Here is a 23,630-nt window from a genome sequence, read left to right as displayed (position 1 = left end):
TTGTCCCTATGAGGTAGGCCAGCCTTGTGATGAAGCCAGTATCTTACAAGGAAAAATAGAGAAGTAGAAAGAAATTGGACCCTGGATGCCCTTATTTAGCTCTAAATCTAACCAATCTTGCCTTCTTATCTACCTCTGGGCTCTTCAGGTTGTTGGTGTGGATTTTCCAGGACATACAACAACATTCTTAATCATTGCTGCTTCATCCAATATTCACTATGTGGACATACCAACCGTTGCTTTCAAATCTTTTTCCAATCCAAGAAAAAGCTGAAAATTTAAAAATTGAACTCAAGTTTTATTATTAAAGTGCCACTGAGCCCAACAAAACTTCTTCATGAGTTCCTAATACACAGCTCTCAGCGCTCCAGGGTTCTGACTTTGACATTCTCTGGTTCTGGGACTTCAGATCCTTGCTGGACCCCAGAGAGTTTCCCTCCTGTAGCCAGAGGCTGGCTTCCTGTCGTTGGCTCTGTCTTAGCATCTCAGTGTTACCTGGGACACTGAGGAAGCAGCGGGTTCCTATTGTTGACTAGTGGAAAAGTCAATGGCACCAAGGTTCACAAGGTTCAGGCAGGAAGAGGAAAATCATCTAAGAGGAGCATATCTGCCTTTTCGTTGCTTTTCTCATCACCTCCACCTGGCCAGAGAGACAGTATCTTCTCCCAGCTCTAGTAAGACTACTGCTGCATCTCCCTCTTCTGGGCTCTCTTTCTTCCATTGAATCACTGATTATTCCAGCTGAGAAGGACATTTGCGTGAGGCTCATCATTGGACAGATGGTACAAAGAGGTTCTAGACAGAGGAGAAATTTTTCTATAGTTACAAACGCAGTAATGGCCCCAGGCTCAAAATCCACAACTTCTGACGTGCACTCAATCTTATAGTAAGTATCTACGTTTTGCTGTGCTGTTCCTCATTGGCTTCCAAACCAGACCCTCCAACTTAGGAGAAGTTTGTGGTCTGAGAATGCTTTAATTGAGGATTCACACTAGTAAGAACCTGCCTCCTGCCTTGGGACAATCATGGTAATGTGGAGTCAGATGGGCCTGAGGTTCAATAGCAGCTCTTCCATTTAAACTTGTATGATCATGTGCAATTCACACTCCCAGAGTCTCAATCCACCCTTCCTCCCATATGTAAAGGAGGTATGCAGTTTTACCTTACGTGCTTGTTATGCCAATTAAAGTAACCAGTCATGCAATAACACTTAGCACAATATCTGGCTTATGGTGGGCATTTAATCAATAGGTTTAACCTTTTTCTTTAGAAAAGAAAATTCTAGGGAGGAGGCACCACTCCTTAACTCTTACCCACTAGATTTGGTTCTCCTGTGTACTCCACTTATAATCATCAGAACCTCACAGGCACCTGTTGCCATGTGCCATGGCCCCCACTCTCCTAGAGTTTATAATCCAACATGGAAGACAGCATTTAAATTCACATTTAGAAAACTCAGAACACAGTTCCTGGAACCCTCTGTAGCCACCAGCCATGTTAAGGAAACTGTTAATATGTGGCAACAGTAAGGACTCTCGAGTCTGCCTGGGATTGTGTCCTGGCTCTGCCTCATATTAGCGTATCACCATGGGCGTGGTGCCTTTGTTTCCTTCACTGTCAAGTGAAGACAAAAATAGTTCCTCCCTCATAAGATTGTTAGGAGGTTCCATGCACCTAACAGTGCCTAGTGTGGGGAGCAACCCAGACTGGACTGAGTTACTGGAATTAAGACTTATTCTATGCATCTGCTCTCCCACAATATGGCGCTGGGAGAGGAGGCAACAGCTTCTACCCAGCTGCCTCTCACCAACTTGACAAGCTGCAGGACCTGCTCCTGATTGGAGGAGAGCAACGTACTCGGCGTGTGGGCAGCTGAGTTAGGATTGGCGGAGGAGGACTATAAAGGAGGAGAGAGACGGCATGCACCAGGAACATCTAAGGGGAACACCTGTGCAGCCCCCAAGAGAGCCGGCCGGTGGTGTGCCGCTCCCCCGCGGAAGTGGGGAATGTGGCAGGGGGAACCGCCCTTCCACGGAGGTGGAAGGACCAGCAGCCAACCTGGGGAGGGCCGAGCAGACAGAAGAACAGCGCAGGGTCCTGTGTCGTTCCTCCACGAAGACGGGGAGCGACATAATGGTGCCGTGACTCGGATATGAAGCCTAGGCAGGGTTCTATGTCGTTCCTCCACGAAGACGGGGAGCGACACCTAGCACAGAGACAGCCCTGCGTAACTGTTACCTAGGGGAAGCCACGGCCATGGTCACACGTATGTGAGCTCAACAGACAGCTCCAAGCTCACTCCCAAGTTCAGGGGAGATACAACTAGGGGTCTGCGAGCTACAGAAAAACTACGCAATGATGTCCTCAAGGCTCCACTTCCCTCCTCTCATGTCACCTAGGACAGCTGCTTGGCCCCTGCACCTGAGGTTCCTCTTGGGAAAGACCACCTGCTCTAGACAGCCAGGGGCAGGGCCTCTGCCAGGTTGTCTCTCATCACTGGAACAAATGTGCATTTTCTTCCACTTACAGATTTTTGTCCTGAAAAGGTGCAGACGGTGTCGACTAGTGGGCTCTCTCGGGTGAGTCCCACATGTATGGTGGTGTTTTCATATACAAGTTGGCCGCATAGTCATAGTAACAGATTTTCTCTCCCTTGATGGAATCTACCAGCCTTGAACACCTGTCAGAATCTAGAATGCTACTCTTGGGTGAGATGTTAGGTTTTTGAAGACATACATGAACCCCTTTATGTACCAGCCGGTAAACTGAGGCCCAGCATGACATAGAGTTTGTATGAGATCACAAACAAGTTAATGTCAGAGCCAGGATGAAAATCCAGGCTCCCAGATCCTCGGCCACAGTGCCTGGAAGGCTCCATGCTGAAAGGCAGCCACTTTCTTTTCAAATCTTAGCCCAAATCAATCGGCTCCTCCTACCTGGATTCCTCTCCCAGGGAGATTGAGGCCACATTCAGTTTCATTCAGGAAAGAACTGTGGTTGGTTAGCAATGCTGCCATGCATCGGAGAGCAGAGCCATGTGATACACACTTTCCATTCTTCTTGGATTAATCAAAGTCAAAAAGGTACCACTCAAGGTGGAGTTATGGATAAGAAGGAGAGCCAAGATGTGAGGATAGATTATTTGAGTGGTGGAGTATGAAGTAGAGAATGTCCCCCAACACAGGCATCACTGCAGGCAACCTTCCACTCTATCTCCTCTCCAGCCCTTCCTGCTCTCTCTCTAGGGGCTAAAAATACTCCCAGTCTATGTCAAAGACTTGCCATGGGTTGTGGATTAAAAGGTGGAAGTGTGGCAAAGTAGTTAAGGCTGTGGAGAGTTCTAGGTTCGAATCTCAGCTTTCTGCTTGATAGTTGGCTTAGGGTGAGTAAATGGTTTCATTTCCTGGGGCTTCAGTCTCATCATCTGTAAAGTGGGGATGTTAATACCTGTCCCACAGAGTTTTTGTGAGGATTAAAGGAGAGAACATATGTAAAACCCCAAGGATGGTAGCTGATGTATCATAAACTCTCAGAAAAATGGCTACCGGATGAATATCTAAAGCTGAGTTCCCTAGGGCTGGGCTGGGAACTACTAATCCATCACCCTTGCAGTTGGATGACTGATGTTTGTGCATAATGAGATCCTTGGAGTCCTATTCACTACTAGAAGGCTTTCTGACTCAACAGTAAGGGCTTTAAAAAATATTCTTGTGCTAAGTCAATTTTATTTTTATCTTAATTCCTTGAAATATATGATTAGTAAATTGTTTATAGGGTGGCCATATGTGGTTAACGAGAAAGCTCCATTTTTCAGAAAACTGTGTCCATTCAGTGTGTCAGAGTGGTCTCAATGACAGATCTAAAGGCAACAGTTCTCAAGAGCCCTTCATAATAGTTTCAGAAAGGCAGATCAGGGACAGGAAGGCAGACAAAATGCAATGGTTTGTTTCAAATACTCAGCTGTTTACTAAACATAGTCAGAACTCAACAAAGTTCCACTAACTGAGCCAGGCTCTTCTATGGAACCCCCACCCCAATGTGTGCGTTCAACAGCCTGGGTCTCAGAGTGGTTAAGTGACTTGTGTTAGGTCACACCATGAGTAAGTAGCAGAACCAGCACTAGATGCTGTGGCACTGCTGGCTCTCCCCGTGCACACACATATGGCATACTGGGTGCAACAGACTTTCCAGAGGAGCTTGTTAAGGTTCACACCTCAGAACTCGTGCGATGGGGCCAGACACCTGTGTGCTGTACCCAGCCTCACAAGCAACACTGGGGCACAACCAGCTTTGGCAATTACTGCTCAGCCCTGGCTCAATGCGGGCCTGGGTATAGCAGTACCAGAATCAGCTGGGAGCTGGGTAGGAAGACAGACCCCATACTTCCTGGATCAGAACCTGCATATTCACAGGATTCCCACCCTCCTTTCAGTTATGTGTGTACCGATTAACTCTGAGACACTGGAACACAAAACCTTCACAGCCAATTCAACATCAACACACTTCACATGGAGCTGAGATGAATAGAGAACGGACAGGCCTTGGATAAAGCAAAATCAGGCATTTGAGAGTAGCTTGGCAGTATTTTGAAAATCTAGCTACCCCAAAACAGGTCTCCTCCACTGATTTTCATGGACCAGCTGATTGGATCCAGTCCTTGTAGGTCAAAGGTCGTTTGAGTTTGTAAGAAACCTTACTATTTCCTCAACTGTACTTTGCATCTGTCTTGCAGTCACCTACATGAATACAGACATATTTTCCCAAATTGTTCTTGACCCACACATAAAGAACATCTTCACCTTGACTTTCATATCCTCTGATTTCTTGGAGATTCTAATAGTTTTGTATGCGCTTTAGAATAATGGATTGTTTTTGAAGAGTTTTGCTCTGCTGTTACTTCTAATAATGGGCATATGTAAAGTGGGTGAGAAACATTCCTTTACATTTGAAAGGAAGTAGGAAGGAATTTGCTTTCTCTCTAGGAAAATTTATTACTTCTTTTCTAGTTCTGCAGGCAGCATTTTTCTTTTTCTCTTTTAAGACTCCGAGTAAGTTTCCCTTGTGTATGGTGTGGCCGCATGCAGAGTTCATATCATAGCAGAGTGCAGACTTTCCTTCTGTTTTGCTGCCACAGACAGAACCCAAATGTTTCGTCGACTGCTTGGCCTCTCTTGATCCTTGAGCGCCATAAGGTCGGATTCAGGATCGGAGTACCATCCCCATTGAAATCGTACCTACTAATAGAAATTCCATTGAGATTTGTAGGGAAGAGTAAAGGGTTCAGAAACAGAGTTTCCAGCCCACGTGAAAAAACAAAATTTAAGCAGATTCACTTAGGGCTCCCCTCCTGGCCATTGCTATATGGGGTCTCATCCGGTCTCTATGACAACTCACACTCTTTCAAACCCCAGCTTTCAGCCTGACCTCTCCCTAGTGGTCCTAATGACCCTAAGCCTTTTGTCCAGCATCTCTAACAACCTGACCCCTAGGAGGCACCCAGGAAACTGCTACATGGATGGGTGAGCAGACTTGAGCATATCAAGGTGGGGAGGAGGAAGGCGAGGTGAGGAGAGAGGAGGAAGTCGTGTAGTCCTAACTTAGTATTCTCCACTTAGGAAGCAGCCAGAGATCTCCCTTGGGAGGGCCTCCAGGGAGCATTGCTGTCTAACCTGCAAAAATAGAAAAATAATTTTCTTTTCAAAAATACCACACTACACAACTGATTTGCTAATGGGTTCTGGCAGCCTTTGTATTAGTCTGAGAAGCCATTCAGACCACGATTGACAATGTCAGACCTATAAATTGCTCTTGTTAAAGTCTGCATATCAAAATTAAATAGGAAACACCTGGTGAGTGGGCCCCCTACCACCACCACCACCAGGAAGGCCAGGAGTGCGCTAGGTGGCTGAGACTAGATGTGGGGCCTGGGAACAGGCCTCCCTCCACATCACTGGAACATGTGCTGAAGTCTTTGGAAGAAAAGGGCAGGGGAACCTGCAAGACCTTGGACATATTCAGGTCAAATCTGATAAGAATTGTTTTTTAGATTGTCACCCTTAAAAATCTAGAGTTTCATTTTTGCTTGAAAAATCAGAAGATCTAGACACGGTGGATTCTGCTATGATCACAACCTGCTAGAACAAGCCCTTTATTCTCCACCTCACCCAGCAATAGCTTTATTTCCCACCATAGATACAGACAACCTTGGCTTCAAATGGAAAGCCACCTGGAAAGGTAGCTCCTGCCTTCATAGATTGGTTTTCTCACCTAGAAAATGTAGGTGATAATGCCCACCTGGAATTATTCTGTCCATTACTGATAGGATAATTACCTTCAGGAACCTACTTTACACAGAGCTAATCGAGCTTCAAGCTGTGAGACGGGAATTGTACAGGGGTTAGAAATGTATTATTCTTATTTTGCTCTCCATGATTCTTAGTATTTTTGTTCTCTAGGTTCCATCTGAAATGCAGCTAGTAGTTCTAACAAAAATGACATTTATTCTAGTGCAAAAAATTTTTGCAATCCACATGTAAGTTTATTTATAATATGCATTTTTCCATGAACTTTGTAAAAGACCCCTTACATGCGTGGCTTCCAACATTGTTTGCAGCAAAATCAACTTACTTTTAATGTTCCGTGAACACTTAGAGGTGCCCTGTATACCTCCCTCACTTTGGGTCCATTATGTGTGTTCCCCTCTTCCCGGCCTGACAGAGTTGGGGCTATTATCCCCAGTTTACTGTGGCACAGTGAAGTCTCAGGGGATTCAATAACCTGCCCGAGATTCAGTCCTGCCAAGAAGCAGGCTCCAAAGCTTGCGATCACCCTGTGCCGCCTCCTTTCTTCCTGTGCTTGATCGCCGAGAATAAGACAATTTTCAGCGTCATGTTGGGCTCAGGACTGACACCTGTTCCCCCACAGCAGCAATGACACCTTTGAAGTCAAATTTTCTCAGCTCTTGGCTCCGCAGGAGAAACCTATTTGGGGACCCATTATGGCTAGATGCTAGAAACCGTTAACTTGGATGCTTAAATATAGCATTTTTTCGGTTCTCAGCTGCCAGCAGCAGGGAAAACATTTTGAAGGGCAAATAAATATTTATGTCCGAGGGTTCTTTGTGCACAGTAAATGTTTGATTCTGTTGCCCCAATTCCCTGGGCTGAGAGTAAATGGAGCCCCAAAGCGAGTGTGGGTGTGAATACACAGCCAGCCCCTGAAGTCATTCCAGCAAGGCTCTACTGAGCATCTGCCGGTCTGTGTAGGTACAGGGCTGTGCATCAGGGCTAGCAGATCCCGAGGAGCTACTGCGTGCCTGGAGACCCGCACGGTGCTGCACACTAATTACCGCACTTAATTGCCACAACCCCGTGAAAGAGTTCTCATTAGCTTCATTTGACAGAGGAGAGCCAGCTGCATTCCTGTCTCTGACCTGTTGTGGGGAGGCACAGGCCAAGAAAGAGAAACTAATGTTCTCATTTTTCCTCCCTTTCCCTGCTAAGCTGTAGGCTCATTAGATGCTCATAACAGCTAAGAAGCTGCTGTGTGCTTCCTAAAGGGGCAGGCCCTTGGCGAAGCACTTGCTATTTCTTTGGAATTCCCACAAGGACCTCAATGATATGGGCACAATTATTTCTCAGAAATACCTGCTAAAAGAGTGAGTGTTTGGCCTAGCAGTGAAGATGCCAACTTGGATGCCCGTGTCCCCCATTGTAGTGCCTGGGTTGGACTCACGGCCCCATTCCTGACTCCACCTTGATGCCAGTGCTGACCCCGGAAGGCAGCTATGAAGGCTCAAGTAATTGGGCTCCTGCCATGCACATGGGAGACCTGGATTGAATTCATGGTCCCTGGCTTCAGTCCCAGCTGGGGACTGTTGCAGGCATTGGGCAGGTGAACCAGTGGATGAGAACTCTTTTCCTGTCACACAAATAAATCTTCAAAACTTGGAAATACCCGCTAAGTGACTGAAAGTGGCACAGGTCTGCTCACAGCCTTGATAGTGAGAGAGGAGACATCTATCTGGGTGCTACAGACCAAGAGTCTCTCCCCTTCACCAGACTTCAGCCAGGCTTCACTGAATCCTCTTTTTAACCAGGCCTCAACTTTTCCACTCTGATGGTGCTCTCCAGCATCGCCTGGTTTTAGCAAGAATCTTGCTAAGTTAATTCAGCCACTTTGCTAGCCTCTGTATCTGACCACTCTCAGTATCTGGTTAGGTTCTTCTTCCTCCACCAGCCATCACATTGCGTTGGGTCACACTGCCTTGCCTCCAGCCAGAATCCCATTAGGTCTGCTTAGCCAGGACCTCCCTTACCCACTGATATTTCCTCGTAGCAATTTTTCATCCAGTGACCTCTTTCCACCCCTTGACTCTACAGTGCCCCACGTCCTTGTTGTATTCCAAGCTGAACCCAGTCTCTTCTTTCTACTGAAAAACTATTGCAGTGGCCCCTACATCTGTCACAATGGTTATAAGCAGTCTGCCTCACAGAATGACAATTGCTTTAAACAGCACTCTGACCTCAGAATCAGCCCTTAAGGCATTCTGGTCTGGCTGAAAAGCCCATGAGAACATTCCAGGTATGGAAAGCCAAGACACTGTGGCCAAAAAAAAAAATGTTCTACATGAAAGATCTCCGTGAGTGAGACCCCCGTGGAAAGAAGTGGCCATCAGAGAAGGATGTACTTTTCTCTGAATGGAGGAGAGAACTTCCACTTTGCTTATGGCCTTGTCTAAATTCCGATGGAGATTGTGGATTCAAAAGGCTTCCATAGGCTTGGCAGCTCATGTCAAGAGCCTCAGTTGATCACTGATGTCATGCATAAGAGTGTTAATTGTTAAATTAACAACAGGAGTCACTGTGCACTTCCCATGCAGGACCTCTGTCCTCAATGTGTTGTATTATGAAATTAACTGTAAAACTTGTTCTCAGTTTGTGTGTGTGTGTGCAAATTATTGAAATATTTACTTAGTATGGAGTTGGTCTTCTGTGTATAAAGTTAATTGAAAATGAATCTTAATGGATAATGGGACTGCAAATGGGAGAGGGAAAGGATGTGGGGTGGGAGGGTGGGTATTGTGGGAAGAATCACTATATTCCTAAAGTTGGACTTAGGAAATTTGTACTCATTAAATGAAAGGTTTCTTTGGGTTAAAAAAAATAAGCAAAGTCTGCCTGACTGTGCTGTAACAAACATCATGAATAACTTTTTAAAACAGCTTTTAGTTATTTGAGAGAGAGAGAGACAGGGATTGTCTGTCTGCTAGTTCACTCCCCAAATGCCCTCAACAGCTGGAGTCAGAAACTCCACCCAGGTCTCCCACATGGGTGGCAGGAACAAAATACTGGGGCCATCACCTGCTGCCTCCCAGGCCTTTGCAGGAAGCTGGATCGGACTCACGAACCCCAGTAGAAGTGGTTGCTTTAACAATATCTAAGTCTCTGAAAGAGGGAATCAGAGCAGAGAGACTCTGCAGCGGGAACATCCTGTTGGGGACTTAGCTTCCCGTTTGCTGTGCCCCTCTCACTCACCCCTTCCCTGCCCCTTTCTTCCTTCTCTAGAGTCTTCCATGTTCCTCTGGCTCTCAAGTTCTTGCCCTTTCTCTCCTCGCCTCGTCTGCATTTCCTTTTCCTCCTCCTCCCACGAAGACGGGCCCAGGCTGCTGAGATCGTAGGGGAAATGTTGGAGGGAACTCCTGGGGTAGACGAGCCAGGGGCAGAATGCAGCAGCGTGGGGGAAGTGATACCAGATGTGACGTCGGTGCCAACAATCAGCCTGAAATGTAAACGCCGTGCGAGCTCCAGGAATGAAGCCCTTACAGCTGGGGCGCTGCGCATGCCAGAAGGCGGGGGAGTGAGGCTGGCGTCGTCACTCGAGATGGATCCGATCTGGTCTTTGCGTGTATTTATGCCTCCAACATCCTTTTCTGCTTTTGCAGAAAGGTGATCTATCTTCCCCCAAGTTCATTAGAGGCCGTTTTCCAGGACCACTTATAAAATACTACAGGCGGCCCCGTGATTCATGGCTTCATTTATAACCCGCAGCACTTGGGAACTTTGGGGGAATATTTCTCGTTAAATCTGTTTCCCAACTCTTTGGAGCTGTCTCCTGCTTCCCCAAGAAAAGCCAGAAGGCTCAAGGCAGCTTTGAGCAGTGGGGTGAGGTGCTGCTCCTGGGCCTTGAGCCTGGGGCCTCAGGATGAGGGAGCTGCTGATCCGGTGGTTGGGGCGATCTGCCCACTGGGTTTGTCTGGTACCTCCTGGACCCCTCTGTATGGCAAAGACCTAAAGTTGCAGGTCTGCGTCCTCGCGGCTCCACGGCTCTCTTTGCCAGAGGTCTCCGTTCCTGAGTCAGTGTTGTCAGGGTACACAGGGAGAGGGGTAATGAGGCTAGGCCTGGCTCGGCAGGAGCCCCCTTATTCTAGAAAGGGCAAAGGAGTAGTCCAGGAGCTCACTTCTTGGGTTTTCCCATCAGTTGATGCAGCTGCTTCCTGTTGCTGTAGTGTTTTTCATACTAGCAAGCATGGTTCACAACTGGGAAACAGCAGTTCCTCCAACCAAAGTTGACATTGTCACTGTGCCTATTAGGCTAAGGGGCTGGCATTGTAGCACAGTGGGTTAAGTGGCCGCCTGCATTGCTGGCAACCGCTATGAGAGCCAGTTTGCACATATGCCTGGGAAAGCAGCAGCAGATGGCCCTAGTACTTGGGCCCCTGCAACCCACATGGGAGACCTGAATGGAATTTCTGGCTATGGCTTGGCCCAGCCCAACCCAACCCTGACTGTAGCCGCCATTTGGGGAGTGAACCAGTGCATGGAAGATGACCCCCCACACCCCCAGTAACTCTGCCTCTCAAATAAATACATCCTTAAAAAAACATGAAGCTAAGTATTTGTAAGGTTTTCACAAGGACTTCTGCACTGGGGCCATGATCAAGACATCAGTGGAGCTTCCCCAGCCCTGCCCTCCCAACCCTTGAGTGTCCTTAACCTCTCCTCCACCCTGGCACCTGTCTTTGTCTTTGTAGCTGTTACCTCCTGAGACAAAGGCACAGAACCTGACTTGTGTAATATTTCCCCTTCCAGCCTCCCGTGCTTGCAATATCCCTTTCTCAAATTCTACAGGGTGCACTGTAACTCACAGAAATTAGGAAGCATAAACTGGTCTGGTGTTTGTTGTTGTTTATCTGTATATAAGGGTAATATTCAGCTTTTGGAACCAGACTCTGTGTGATGGGTCATTTATACCCTGGGTGATTTCTCCTGCCCTTTAGTCACATATATCTAGGGATATTTAGTCATATATATCACATATATCCCAAGAGAGGGAACAAGGATCTGCTCGTCACCTCTCCCCACACCTTCACATGGGACCATCTTGAGACGTGTGTTTGTTGGTTCCCCTCATTTTATAACAGAGGTCATCAATGGTGCTGGTAATTGGCCCCAGGCCACATCTGGCCAGCTGCCTGTATTAGCAGCATTGTCACTGCTCATTTAATTCATGGCAGTTTTCTCACTGTGACAGAACTGAATAACCACACAAAGTATACAATATTGACCAGCTGGCCCTTTAAGTCCCAGATTTCCCTACCTCTTTTTTAAAGATTTATTTATTTGAAAGGCAGAGTTACAGAGAGAGAGAGAGAGAGAGAGAGCGCGCGCGCGAAAGAGAGAAGTGTTCCATCTGCTGGTTCGTTCCCCAAATGGCCACAGCAGCCAGGGCTGGGCCAGCCCAAAGCCAGGAGCTTCCTCCGATCTCCCATGTATGTGCAGGGGCCCAAGGACATGGGTCATCTTTTGCTGCTTTCCCATGCCCATTAGCAGGGAGCTGGGTCAGAAGTGGAGCAGCTAGGACGCAAACCTTTGCCCATGTGGGATGCTGGTGTTATAGGCTGCAACTTTGCCAGACCCTGCACTGGCTTCTGAAGCTACACCTCACAAAGACTCACCGGCACTGTGACACATTGGTTTGGTTTGGTTTTTTAGCTCAATCTGGTCAGCTATGTTTTATCTTCTGGGTCTGCAGTCAAGGCACATACTGTGCAAAGATTCTGAAAGACTCGTCTCTAGAGGATGGGCGGCTGTAACAAGAAGGAGAGCATCTTTGTGAGGTGCTGCAGGGACTGATTGCTCACAAAGTCACGCATAGGTGCCCTGCTACAGATAGACTTCAACAGAGCCTTCTCAGGGTGTCCTTCCTCTTGGCATGGCCACAAGGGTGCAAACGGATCCTGTTGACTTCCAGGAATTTCTGTGGCCTAGGAAGGAGGCTTAACTTACCCAGACCTAGTCAGATTGGCGCCAGATGAAAAGCAGAGCTGTAGAACCTTGAAACACTCACAGGTGAATGGAATCTCACGGGTCAGCTTGCTCAGGGACTCCCATGGGATCCTAATAATCAGTGTCCTCAAAAATGCTCACTAAGGAAACCCAGATGCTCCAGTGCTGCCCCAGATGGTTCTGATGCTGAAGATATAGAGGAAGCGTCTGTATTTTTACCAAGCTTGGCAGAGGAAGCTGATGTACAGCCAGGTGTGGGGACTGCTAACCCAGTCCATGCTCCTTCCTTGGGAACCCAGGTGGGTAAATTCAAAACTGACCCAGCAGATGACCAGCCAGAACCCGATCCTGAGCTTTGGCAACCAGGCCACCAGACCCTAGGCATGGTTTCCAAACCCACCTCCAGAGCCCCGGGGTGTTCACGGATGCTTCCCAGACCCTGAGGGGAGAGAAAGAGAACCCGGGAGATGACCTGAGTAACAGAGCTCTGGCCTTCGCCCATATTGAACCAGAGTAGGATGTTTTATGCATCAGGCATGCATCAGGTTTTGCTCCTAGAGCAAGAGCTATTGAAAGATCTGCTAATAGGAAAAACAGCATTGACATTCTCAGTCCTTTTGCAGCTTGCAGCAAATCAATCCACCAAACCTTTCCCACCAGATTCTCCTTTTTGTAAAGAACTCCAGAGAGGAAAGACTCCACTCCTCAACCTGTCCCGGAAGGGCCCTCCGACCATTACTGTCAGGTGCAGAGCGGAGTTGTGCCACCTGCAGCCTTGCATCCATCAGCAGCTCCCACGGGCTCCAGCTGTACTCTATTTGCACCTAAATCACCTCCCACCTAAATCTCGCCTTCTCCAAACCAAGCCTCTTCCTCTCTGACTCTCCTCTAAGCCCGGAAAGCTGCAGCTCAGCCCAGCTGCTGCAGCGTCCCTCTGGAGTCACCGACGACCAACCCAACAGCAGTGAGCACCCACAGTGTGCCAGGCACTGTAGAAGGCCCTGGACAAGGGCCGGTGTGATACGCAGGGAGCACGTCCAGCCTGGAAGAGGAGAGAAGGGGAGCAAGACGCCGCGCACCAACCCCCCTCCTGCCTGTCTCCCAGGATGCTGAGAGCTATTCTTTCAGGCTCGGTCCCACTGCCCAGCCCCAGGGTTCTTATCCAGCCTCAGCTGCAGGATGTGAGGCTGCCCTTGAAGAGGGAGTCCACCAAACCAGCTCAAGTGCACAGAGGGATGGAGGACTGGGAGGTGACGCTGGAGCTGCCCTGAGCCGGGACAGAGCTCACTTCTAACCTCAGCAGGGCTGCAGGTCAGAAATAACCAGGGCCCTGCGCTCCAATCCCGTTTTCCTTTCCTGCTGCCGCCAGCTCCACTGCCACAGTCCTAACGCTGCGTCTCTACGCTGCCACCTCCTGGCCAGAGAGAGGACAAGCAGGGCCCGTGGGAGTGGAGTCCAGCCCCCCCACGCTGCGGGCTGCAGGTCTCATGCAGCTCCGGAGGGACCCCAGGCGCATCCCGGAGTGCAGGCTGCGGAGACGACACCCACGGCCATGGACAGGTACCTAACGGGCAGCCTTGGCCCAGTGCTCCCCCAGGAAATGGCACCGGCAGAGGCAAGGGCTGGTTTTCTCTCTGGCTGTATTTCTCTTTCAACTTTCCAGTTCCTTTTTCCCAAGGTTTCTGTTTGGATGTGGCCATCCTGGCATATTTCTGGGTGCCGTGCCGGAGTGTTTAGGGTCGGGTTCTTGCTGTGTGGTGTTACGTCTCTTGGCTTCCATAGATGACCCTTGCTCTACCATGCATATCAAACCCCAGGGACCGGCACCATGCATGGCAATGACAAAGTGCTAGTGACAGACGTAATGATAATAAGAACAAGACACCCCTGCCCGCACAGTTTGGAAAGATTTGCTGTTGGAGAGAAGGACTGAGCCCGTTTTAGTTCCAGAACCTTGTTTTCTAATATTGGGAGGTACTGATAAGATGCCAAGTGGAGAGGCGTTGGGAGGGGAGTGGCTACCAGCTAGATCAAGCTGGAGATGCTTGCCCTGACCCTGAGCCAGAGAGCCAGGGTGGAGGCGAGGGTGAGGGTGAGCAGAGTGGGCTAGCTGGTGGACCTGTGGGTGGTCAGGGAAGACCCCAGGGAAGCTGCAGTGACTTTTGTTTGTTCGTTTTTGTTTTTTGTGTTTTGTGGGTTTTTTGGCCAGCAAGCCCCACGCCGCTCATCCCCTAATGACTCAGGCCTGTGTGCTTATAAATCAGCCCTGAAACCTGTGGGAGGTGCTGGAGCGAGCAGTCCCTGCCATCACCCAGCCTCTCCCCTGGATGTCACTGTTGTGCTGTGGGAGTGATGCTGGGGAGCTCTTAGGGGGGCATGGGAAACCCTCCCCGGAAAGCAGCTGCCCCTTGAGGCTGTGGGAGGCGCAGTAGAAAAAGGCAGTGCCAGGCATTTGGGAGATAGGGGCCCGGTGTCGCCAACCCAATGGTACAGCCTGTGACAACTCCACAGGTGACACTAAGCCTGGCTCGTCCTGATTCTCTTGCAAAGAGCCCTTAGCCAAGCTCCAAGGCTCCCTCCCAGGTCCTCAGCAGAGGCTCCCAATTTAGCAGAGGTGGGGCAAGGGTGGAGAGCCTGCCCGTTCAGTACTTTCAGCCAGAGACCTGACTCAAAACCCCAGGCACCCTGGGGAAGAAGCCAGGTGAACGTGATGAAATTGTTTGCTCTCCCAGAGCCTCAGTTTCCCCTTCTACAATAAATACCCGCCCATAGCATGGCTGTAAGAATTCCCAGAGAATACTGCCCAGTGAAGCTTAGTTCTCTGGCACAGCGCCGATTTTAACAAGGAATTTAGAAACGGTACACAAAGACCCTTCCAAGTCTATACCCTGGGAGGAGGAAGAAAAAAATCTTGTTTTTAATCCAATCATGAGAATCAGCATAAACCCAGAGATTAGAGCAAATCAAGCGAGATTGGGCTCGGGACTAATGGGAACCAATGCCCGCTTTGAACTCGGTGTTGGGTTTCCCTGAGATGCTGGCTGCCTCTTCAGAGCCACATGTGCACGTGTTTTGATCCATGTATTGGGAGGAAGCACCCGAGCTAGCCCTGAAGCGGTGAGGTTTTTTTTCCCCTCTATCTGTGTTGATATATTTGGAATAACTGAAAGCAGACTCAATACATTCAAAGTAAAGCAAGGGGGGGGGGGTGGGTAGAGGAAGAGGGCAGGGCTCCAGACAGAGGGAACAGAGGCATAAACGCTCTGGCATAAGCGGCTGGGATGGAATGTGCCAGCACCCCCTGCCCTAACAGTGCAGACCAATCAAGAAGCTTTTGCGCACCCTTCAGCTTTCTTCCTGGGAGGGACTTTCTCCTTTGTCAGTTATTGAAACAACCCCCTGATAGGAACCAATGTGGTGTGATGTTGGATTTTACCAGGATCTCATTCCCTCAAGTTGCTGGTTTTATCAGGCCCTCGTCCTTTCCAAAAGTTAAGCATCAGTGTGACAGCTGCTGAGCTGGAGATGCCACCCTGGGGGACTCCGTCACTCCTTCCTCTGGCACCACAGGTCAGCTCCAGCTGGGGTTCTGACACTCACCCCTAATCCTTCAATGACCTGCAGGTGGTTAGAGGGGCAGCCCTTTCTCACTAGTGAAATGGGTTTGTTATGTTCTCAGATGAGAGTAAGTTAGAGCTACAAGTGAGAGGCCCGTGGGATATTAAAGAGCACTCGGGTGCCCTTAGCAAAATAGCTTGGTGGATGGCAAGCCCGGCCCAGCCAAGGACTTCCACCCACAACCAGCAGAGTGCGAGGTGGAAGGCATCCTCTTGGTTTTATTGTGCATTTGAACTTCCTGTTTGGGGGGGAAACTTGGCATTTCGACTCCATAACCCGTTGACGCGGCCTGTACGTCAGCTCTGAGAATGCTTTGGGGGATGTTGGCGTCTTTGCTGCAGGGTAATGGGGCCAACAAAGGCACATGTGGTGTGCATCAGAGGGAAAAAGGTAAATTGAGAAATGAGGAGTGAAGCTGTGCCCGGGCAGCTGCAACATTGCTAAAAACCAGTTTCTCAACTGGGTTAATGGCTCCTCCCGTGGTGCAGAGACACCTATGCCTTCAGAAGTGTGTGTTTCTTTATTGCAAGGAGCAACCTAGTAAGAGACAGTCTATGAGGAGCACCTGACTCGCTGCCCCTCTTCCCTTCCTGCCTGGCTCAGGTCGCTCCTGCTCACACCTGTGCCCACGGACTCCCTCTTTCTCCTCTGTGGCATTAGCTTCGACCTGGGGAGGGGTTGTCAGGGATAGGAGGGGGGTGTGCAGATTTAAACCAGCTCTGCTTGAGGAGTAGGAATAATTACAAAATCTCAAGCCGTTATCCAATTACTTTGACATGTGGCCGTTCTAGGGAGTTCTAACTGGATTAAGTTCATTAGAAAAAGATTAGTGCTAGGATGGGGACCGCGCATAACAAAGTGAACCTTCAGAATGCTGCTGCTGGGCCACCAAGGACTTTGGGGCGAAACTGAGTGAATGGCTTTGTCTATTGAATTACTGCTTAGGGATTCGCCAAGGAGTTTTGTTCGGATAGAGCTTGTGGCTTAAAGCAACTGTCAGCAGTTTCCCGTTTGTTTTCCTTTTTTCCAAGGCAGTTCTTCACTGCCATTGTCGTTATTGTGAAAGCGCTAATCCAAGTTGTTTGTCCCTAATGCTCGGTGGGCGCGTGGAGGTGAGGTTATGGATCACAATGGAACTGAGACACACACACGGAGCTCATATTATTATGCATAAGCTGTATGTGCAGGTGCACGTGTGGAGGGAGAGTGTGCCCGTGGAATACCTTGCATTTGCATAATGCTGCTTCGCCTTAACAGATACTGTCACATTTCTCATTGGATCCACACAGCACTGCTTTGCGATAAATAGGAAGGGATTTCAAATAGTTCATGGAAAATGGAAGTAAAAGATACACTTTTGATGCAAAAACTTGACATCTGTGCTTTCGAGAGATTGTCAAAATGTTCATGAAAATGCCTATTATGAAAAAGCTGCGCATTTCAAGTTTGTTGCATCAAAGTAAATTTATCTTAATTCCATTTTCCATGAAGTTTTTGATGTACACTTATAGGTGGCATTATGGTTTTAGATAAACGGAGTCTGAGAAGTTACCCATCTACATGGGTTACTGCTACCCACAGCTTGGCCTTCTACAAATATACTGAACTCACTTTACACATGTATTTGAAACAGTGTGTTTGGCTCATGGTAGTTGACTATTTGAATCAACCAAGTTGATTGAGATTAGTTCTCTTCCTCTGCATGAGAATTATGGCCATAATCAGTCTTGAGCAACTACTTGGGATGCTAAATACTCTCTTCGTACTGAGCCCAGGAAGGTTTTCCTGCAGAAAACATCACAGAACTGCTCTTGGAGGTTATTTCAGTTCCTCCTTCTGATAGATTCATTAAGTTTGCCCTGATCTAGAGAAAAGGGTCACCACCTCACCTTCCAAGAATAAATGCCCAAGCTCAGTTTGAGGATTCCAGCATTAGGAAGTGGACATTGAGGCTGGTAGATGTCAATTACCTGTTTGTTACCATTTTGCTTAATGTGACTCAACTTTCTTGGGCTCTGAACTTCCCCTGAATGAGCAGGTAAGAATTAAAATGGGAAGCGGGTATATCGGAGCTCTACATATTACCAAACCTGCCACTGACTTTTCTACTTAGCCTAGGCTCGGACTTCTGATACATCTTAAAACAGACCTCCAAGCAGCCTCCACCATGAGTCAGAAATTGGCTAGCGATATGGAATCTATTAGCCCTTCTGATCCTGGACTCCAGGGACCCCACAAACCCAGAGGCCAGCACCTTGGTCTTCTGGGTCTAATGCTATCTTGATGGCTCTGCCAAGGAGCCATTCAGGGTATCCAGGGAAAGTCAGGAGAGTTGTGAAGTAATGAAAAGGCGTTCGATTTGGGAAGTGAATATATCCAGAGTATTGTTACAGCAGAGATTTGGACAGGAGCCAGTTTGCTAGAAAAGAAGGAACTTAGTGAGAAAGAACTCTGGATGGATGCAGACCAATGCATCTTTCTTTAATTTGACAGGTAGAGTTAGAGACAGAGAGGTCTTCCTTCCGTTGGTTCACCCCTCAAATGGCTGCTAAGGCTGGAGCTGTGCCGATCTGAAGGCAGGAGCCAGGCGCTTCCTCCTGGTCTCCCACATGGGTGCAGGGCCCAAGCACCTGGGCCATCCCCACTGCCCTCCTGGGCCACAGCAGAGAGCTGGGCTGGAAGTGGAGCAACCAGGACTAGAACCTGGCACCCATATGGGATGCTGGCGCCACAGGCGGAGGATTGAACCAAGTGAGCCATGGCGCCAGCCCCTGGACCAATGTTTCTATGTATTTGTTTCCTAAAAGAAATAGACATCCAGCTTATAGACCGAGGTGAAAAACAAGCTTATCTGTAAAACAGTCGGTTGGAAAACTGTATCAAGATGCTCAATTGCAAACAGCAGAGCTCTAATTCAAAATGGCTTTTTAAAAGGACAGTTCTTTTCTCAAAACGCTAAACGTCCGAGGGCTTCAGGCAAGGGTACACCTTGGGGCTCCATGAAGTCACTGGGGCTCTTCTCATGCAGTGGCTCCCAGTGTTGCCAAGAGTACTTCAGCTTGGAGGTTGGTGGGGGAAAAAAGGAGCCTCTTTTCCTAATAGTTCCAGTAAAAGTTCTGGAACCTACAGGCTTATTTTCATATGGACTGGCGGGAAAGTTGACAACCGCTCCACTGACTGCTTGCTCCCCATTAGACACCATGCTGGGTGCTAAAAGGAGACGTTACAAATGGGTCCAGAGTCTAACAGTTTGCAGACTATCTGCATGGAAATACTCATATTTGACCTTGACAGACACCGTGAAGTTTATCTTTTGTTGTCCCCACTGCACAGATGAGAGAAGTTACATTCAGAGGGTCTCTAACACTAGACTTCACTCTTTGATTTATCGAACTCCAAATTCCACACCCTTTCTGTGTAGTCAGCTTTTCATAACTATGACAAAATACTGAGAGAAGCTATCTTTATAAAAAGTTTTCTTGAGCTTAGTTTTGGGGGTTCAGCTTCAAGATCGGCAATGTCATGGGTTGAGGGCCAAGGAAGCAGGGCTGGGCCTGAGGCAGGTGTTTGTAGGCAGCCTTGTCATGGGAACCATCTCTTGAGGGCTTGTGCTCAGTGACCTAAGGACCTCTCACTCCTGAACATCATAATTGGATTGAGTTTTCACCACCATCTTGGTATCATCATAAACTTAAGACTTTGGAGGTTAAATGTCTGCGTGCATTCAGGAGTGAAACCATGGCATGTTCCGTGAACTGTTGTAGGTAAGAGTATCGCCATGACAGTCTTAAATTCCTCACTCGGTTACCTGCAGGAGGCAAGTCAGAGAAGTGACATGAGTTTCTGCACCCGAGCCGCAAATCAGTGATGAGAATTGCATCTGTACTGTTAGCACAAGGTACAGCACGGAAATAACACCATGCACAATTTACTGAATACTTAGTGTGTGCCCGGTACTGTACCAAACATTTTACAGACGGTCTCATTTAATGCTCAAAACAACCCTATGAAACAGTATGTCTCTTCCTTCCTAGACAGCTGAGACAAAGAATTGGGAAGGATGCAGTGACCTACCCTAGTAGTTGGCGGAGTACTGTGTGCTGGGATTTGAACCCAGCCCTGACTCCCACTCTGTCTCCTACAAAAAGATAGGCCTATTTTCTCTGACTCGGCCACTGACTGATTAGAATTCATTACATAGCTGGATAGGGAGATAAGGCATCAATCCCAGACTTTGTGGAAACCCAAGAAAAGTACAAGACAATTAGACTTGAGACAAATTACTGGTGACTCAAGAGACCTCAAAACCAAATGAGAAACAAGTAGGCAAACTATAGGCTAAAGCAAAAATAATGTCTTCCAGTGATTTCCAAAAGTTAAAATTGTCTAGGCTTTGATTGCCCAAACCCCATGGGCTAGTTTGCTGTCATCTGTGAGTCTTGCATTTCACTTGCTCCTCTTACACAGTGGGGAATGGAAGCAGCCCTTGGGGTTCTGAGAGGTTCCCTGTGGAGACTCGGGCCAGCCAGGGCTTCCCCACCGCATGGCACACCCCTCACGCCCCCTTCCCCCATCCCTTGGCTGTGCGCGTCTGGTTGCTGCAGATTGGCATTTGCACATCGTTTATGCTTTTCAAGGTACACATCTCATGACAGCACTGGCAGCTTTCAATTTATTAGGCTTATTAGCAAATAAAACTGTCCTGAAAAGCCCAGATTTGATATCTGGAAGATTCATTTCAGGATTGATTTAATGCAACCTGCCTAGTAGTTTATTTCACATCTCCAGGTTCGGACTAAATCACCCTCGTCTTGTTGATACCCTTAATATGATAGTTGGTGTTTGCAAAATAGGCCAGACTATAAAAGAATCTGAAGAGTCTAGTTGCTTCCAATGTGGTTTTTAAAACAGACAAGATAAAAATACTTTATAACTTTATGGGTCTAGGAGACTTTTTTTTCCCTTTGGTTGCTCTCAGGGATGGCATTTGAATAAAAACAAAGGGAAGTATATTCAAACATGTGGTCCTTTGTATGTGTTGATTTGTAGCCGTGGGAGATTACCTGCTTTCTCTGGATCACCACTCTGCACACAGGACCAGTGGCATCTGACATTCAATGTGACAAACCTGTAGTGGCGTCATCCAGAAACCGCCCATCATTTAAGTCGTCTTGTTCTTAAGCCCTGGGCTGCCATCATACTTTTTCAAGATAAAGACTTGATCAGAGCAAACCTGTTATTACCAAAGCAGCCAATGGCACTTACCAAGAGCTATTACCCTCTGTTAGCATTTATCACCTGCATGTCATTTGACACTTATCATTTATTGCATGACAGTTTTATTTATCTTTTATTTGTTCCTCCCCCACAGTATTACTATCTGCTGACAGCCTGGGCCCTGCACTTAGCCCAGTTGAGTTCAAGCTCATCTCTGTTAGCTACTATGTGGGGTAACCGTGGCTATGGAACTTAAGCCCTAGTCTCGGTTTGGTCATTTGTCAAACAAGGGTAAAAATAGGATTAAAGTAAGAGATAAAAAAAAATCTTCAAAGTGCAAAGTACATGGAAAATGCTCAATAAATGGTGGCTGTTATTGTGATGATAACATAAATAGCATAAAAGTCTTTTTAATGTTATTTTCCATTTTGTAGACCAAAATGCCTTGCATTAAAAATAGGTGGTGTGCATCTGTGGAAAGTCACGAGTATAGAAGTTTTCTGAAAAAAAATTTCATTGTATTTTAAAATTATATAAATCTGAAAGCGGAGCTGTGACCAAAACAGACGCTTAAGGAGGCTTATTTATAGACAGAGAACTCTGAGTTGTTGAATGTGTATTCAAGGCTTGGCGGATCTATCAGCTGAAGTCTGTCTCTACATTAATAACTTGTGCAGTCAAGGCTTCCTTCATAGAATATACTTAGATCGTCTTAGATCTTTCTAAGTTAGCGAAACTTCCAGACTTCTGAAACACCCATATGTTGGTATTTGTGGGATATGGTGTCTTACCAAACAGCAGATCCAACTGGAACTCCAATCCAGGGACACGTTGGTACTCTTCCCTGGGAGCTGTTGTAGGGTCTTGCATGGGGGCCAGGTAATGCTGTCTGCCTGTGGTATAATGTGCTGTACTACAGCAGCAGTAGGACCTGAGGAACTCCCTCCTCACCAACCACAACCTCACCTGCAGCCAGTCCAGAATTCTGCTCATCCAGGAGCTCATACCTGACTTGTCGCAGTAGGGTCTGCCCTGGGTTCTCCTTTATTGCCTGCTGCTGGTTCCTGGCACGCTTCCTCCCAGGTGTCCATTGCTGTGTTGCCTGGGGGTTTAACACACCTGGTGGTGGTATTTTTCATGTCACTGCCCTGCCATGGATGTGGAGGCATGCCATGGATGTGGAGGCATGTCATGTCTTCTCTTGTGAATAATTATTCCCATCTTCCAAATTAGGGTAAGTAGATTTCTGCTACAATTACTATATAGAGAAATGGATAAAACAGAAAGGGGTGGAGGATAAAAATAAAATCCTAGTGTCTACATACCCTGAAAGTGTTTTTACAAATTATAATGCCCATTTATCAAAGTTTATTCTAGGACACAACAATATCATCATTAGCAGCAGGACAATCAATCATTCAACCATTTATTTGATTTGTCATGTACTAGGTACCAGTCATTATGCTATAAAGTTCATAGACTTTTTCCACCTATTTCCTGTTTAAATGTCCCCTTTCACTCACATGCTAATGCCTGGTATCAGAATCAAGCATTGTTTGCAGAAGTTAAAGACCCATCCACATCGCAGTTAAATGATGAGATTTGCGGAGGTGGGGGGTGCGGGAGGGGTGCTTATTTGCCTAGAGTATCCCTTCTCTGAAATGCTTAGGAACAGAAGTGTTTTGAGATTCTCTGCTCTTTGGATTTTTGAATGTTTTCATATACATACATATCTTGGGGATAAGACTCAAGTCTAAATGTGAAATTCATTTATGTTTCATAGATACCATATACCCATAGCCTTAAGGTAATTTTGTTTTTACTGTGATCTATCACTTGAGGTCAGTGTGGAATTTTCCACACCACAATGTGGTGTCCCATTGGCACTCAAAGTTTCAAATTTGAGTATTTCAGATGTTGGGCTTGTGGATTAATGAGACTTAACCTGTATGAGATTCTTCCAAAGCCCATGGAAAGTACACATTATCTTTTAATTCATTTCCCATGAACCTCTTGAAATTCCCTTGTATATGGCCAGAATATGTTCTTTACCTAAGCAGATTTCATGTATTAGAAGACTTCACCCTTCCTTTGGCTACTGTACTCCCCGCCTGTCTGTCAGAAAATTGTTAGGCTGTGTTGGTATGTTAGTACTAGGATTTATTGCTGTGTTCTGGGGGAAAGGATGTAATAAATATAGAGATTCACAATACCTACCATGTAGAGGGAGCCCCCTGGATTTATGGCTGCATCATACACTTGCATCCCAGAAGTCAGAAGCTCCATCTCAGCTCTCTGATTAGAAGTGGAGCTGTGAATCTGAGGTTCATTTTGGGGAAGAACAAATTGCTAATAATGATTACAACATATCATTTATTAGAGTCCATTTATACCTCAGGTACTGTAGTAGACACCATTCTTTATTCCAATCTTTGAAAAAAAACAAGGTAGCAATGAGTATTCTCATCATTCAGATTAGAAAAACTGAGTTGCTGGAAGGCTCTGGGA

At 47.2% G+C, this 23,630-nt stretch overlaps 1 protein-coding gene and 1 long non-coding RNA gene across 5 annotated transcripts in view; one reads left to right on the top strand and one right to left on the bottom strand.

Moving 5' to 3' along the window:
- The window catches only part of SLIT3 (slit guidance ligand 3), a 642,447-nt gene that overhangs the window by 357,589 nt on the left and 261,228 nt on the right, over positions 1-23,630 (top strand). Inside the window, exon 1 of one of the 4 annotated variants that reach the window (XM_089335061.1) lies at positions 12,436-12,586. The exons of 2 other annotated variants lie outside the window; for them this stretch is intronic. In XM_089335061.1, coding sequence (XP_089191187.1) covers positions 12,528-12,586 — 59 coding nt within the window. In that variant the 5' untranslated portion in view covers positions 12,436-12,527. Of the gene's footprint in view, positions 1-12,435; positions 12,587-13,118; positions 13,848-23,630 lie in introns of those variants that run through there. One more of the 4 variants, XM_089335063.1, reaches the window with a different exon arrangement.
- Positions 309-3,335, bottom strand: LOC149126145 (uncharacterized). The gene is made up of 2 exons (XR_016234901.1): positions 2,937-3,335; positions 309-795 (listed from the first exon to the last, which is right to left on the bottom strand). It is a non-coding gene; the product is annotated as an uncharacterized LOC149126145 (long non-coding RNA).

This window comes from Oryctolagus cuniculus, chromosome 6 (assembly GCF_051225735.1).
Source record: "Oryctolagus cuniculus isolate XC-2025 breed Fujian yellow rabbit chromosome 6, ASM5122573v1, whole genome shotgun sequence".
NCBI lineage: Eukaryota > Metazoa > Chordata > Mammalia > Lagomorpha > Leporidae > Oryctolagus > Oryctolagus cuniculus.
This window is presented reverse-complemented; position numbering and strand designations above follow the sequence as displayed.